Source organism: Limulus polyphemus, unplaced genomic scaffold (genome assembly GCF_000517525.1).
Source record: "Limulus polyphemus unplaced genomic scaffold, Limulus_polyphemus-2.1.2 Scaffold448, whole genome shotgun sequence".
NCBI lineage: Eukaryota > Metazoa > Arthropoda > Merostomata > Xiphosura > Limulidae > Limulus > Limulus polyphemus.
The window spans coordinates 83,472-85,294 of NW_013666058.1; the positions used below are offsets into that span (position 1 = coordinate 83,472).

Here is a 1,823-nt window from a genome sequence, read left to right on the forward strand (position 1 = left end):
TGTGGGTGGTGATGACTAGCTGCCTTCCCTCTAGTCTTACACTGCTAAATTAGGGACGGCTAGCGCAGATAGCCCTCGTGTAGCTTTGCGCGAAATTCAAAAAAACAAACAAACTTCAAAAAGCTACACCCAGTCGATGCTATCATGAGTAAATAAACATATAAGTGTTTTAACTAATGTAATTATTTTAATGTTGTAAGCTGAATATCAACTTTGTTAAACGAAGACATTTTTTTACCACTATCAAAACTGAGAAAATTACATAGTGCAAGTAATCATGTCTACCCATTGTTGAAAAGAATTATTTGAATTATAATCACTCACTCACGCGAATCTGCAAACATAAATAATACAATGATACGAAATCCATTTGACATTAAAAATTTAATGAATGTAATAATTCTTACCTCTGCTGGATGCATGACTCCAGCAACAGTGTGCTCTGATCCTGTTTCATCCGTCTTACCCCAATGACAATGAAACTGAGCGAGTTGATACTTGTGGTTCAATGGGCCTCCTTGAAGACCTAATTGTATTGAAAATAGAGCTAATAAAATAAGTTTGATGCCAAACTTCAAACATTTTAGCTCTTACAATAAAGAATGGAGAAAAACGAAACTGTGTAACCAAAAGCTAGAAGATTAATCTTAATAGCGAATTACAATTACAGCTTCTGAAATCTTAACAAACAACCAGTGTCGGTGATGGTTTCTTCTGAAACCAGAATTTCCATATAAAGATCAATATAGATGTGTTTTTAATCGACAAATAATCACATACTTAATTTATAGATTCTAATATTTTAAAAATATCTATAAGTCATAGGTATTTTTGGTACTTGATGGTTTCGTCCTGAACAACCCTTATGCGCTATATGGGTTTGTAGCCAGATCAGAGACCTCGAGGTTTATCGTAACCATCCTTTTAAAACTGCTGGTCAGAGGCGAGCGAGACAAACAACCACAGCGCTCCCTATTTACGAGGGTACTCCTAATCAAAGAGCGGTATCGACTGTCACGTGTAACTCTATCGCGGCTGAAACTACAGAACGTGTTTTCGTAGTCACGTCTGTCTCGAGCATTGGACCTTATGATCTATAGTACGACACACTAATCACTAGGCCACACCCAGCGTATTTCTTAAGTAATTCCGTCAGCGACAAATAAAACTTAAGATGTTATTTCTGTATTAAAATTGCGAAAAAAAATCATTTTGATAAATATATATCATCATAATTATTAACGTATATTTATTAATGAGCTAATTGGAAGGCATTAAAGTTTGAAAGTTTCGAAGCTCTTTCAAAATTCAAAAAATGTCTCTGATAAGCATAAGGCTTAAATACGCCAAAAGATAACAAACAACTAAGTTGCTGATCGCCCCCCAGTGGCACAGCGGTATGTCTGCGGACTTATACTGTTAGAAACCGGGTTTCGATACCCGTGGTGGGCAGAGCACAGATAGCCCTTTGTGTAGCTTTGTGCTTAATAATAAAACAAAGAAACAAGTTGCTGATCATTCCAGTTAATATACACGATGCGAACGAAATAAAACCTGAAACTTGAACAAATGTCCAATGTAAACATAAACGTTTTATTGTTGCAGTGAATTGGGAGATATAGTTCAATTTTTGATTTTTCTAAAAGATAGGCTGCGACATCGTTACTCAGCCTTTTGGTTGCAGATCTAATCTATTTTCTGAACACGATAAAGCCAATCAATATGTCCATTTTGATTAACGTACTTTTATCGTTTTTTTCGATTGTCGAACTGAACTGTAAAGAACTTAATGGAAGACTGATATATATATATATATATATACT

General features: G+C 35.2%; 1 protein-coding gene across 1 annotated transcript in view; it reads right to left on the reverse strand.

Annotated features, from left to right (window-relative positions):
- LOC106458337 (carbonic anhydrase-like) overlaps positions 1–1,823 on the reverse strand; it is a 32,564-nt gene that overhangs the window by 12,751 nt on the left and 17,990 nt on the right. The window contains exon 3 of the mRNA XM_013917846.2: positions 408–526. Coding sequence (XP_013773300.1) covers positions 408–526 — 119 coding nt within the window. The remainder of the gene's footprint in view (positions 1–407; positions 527–1,823) is intronic.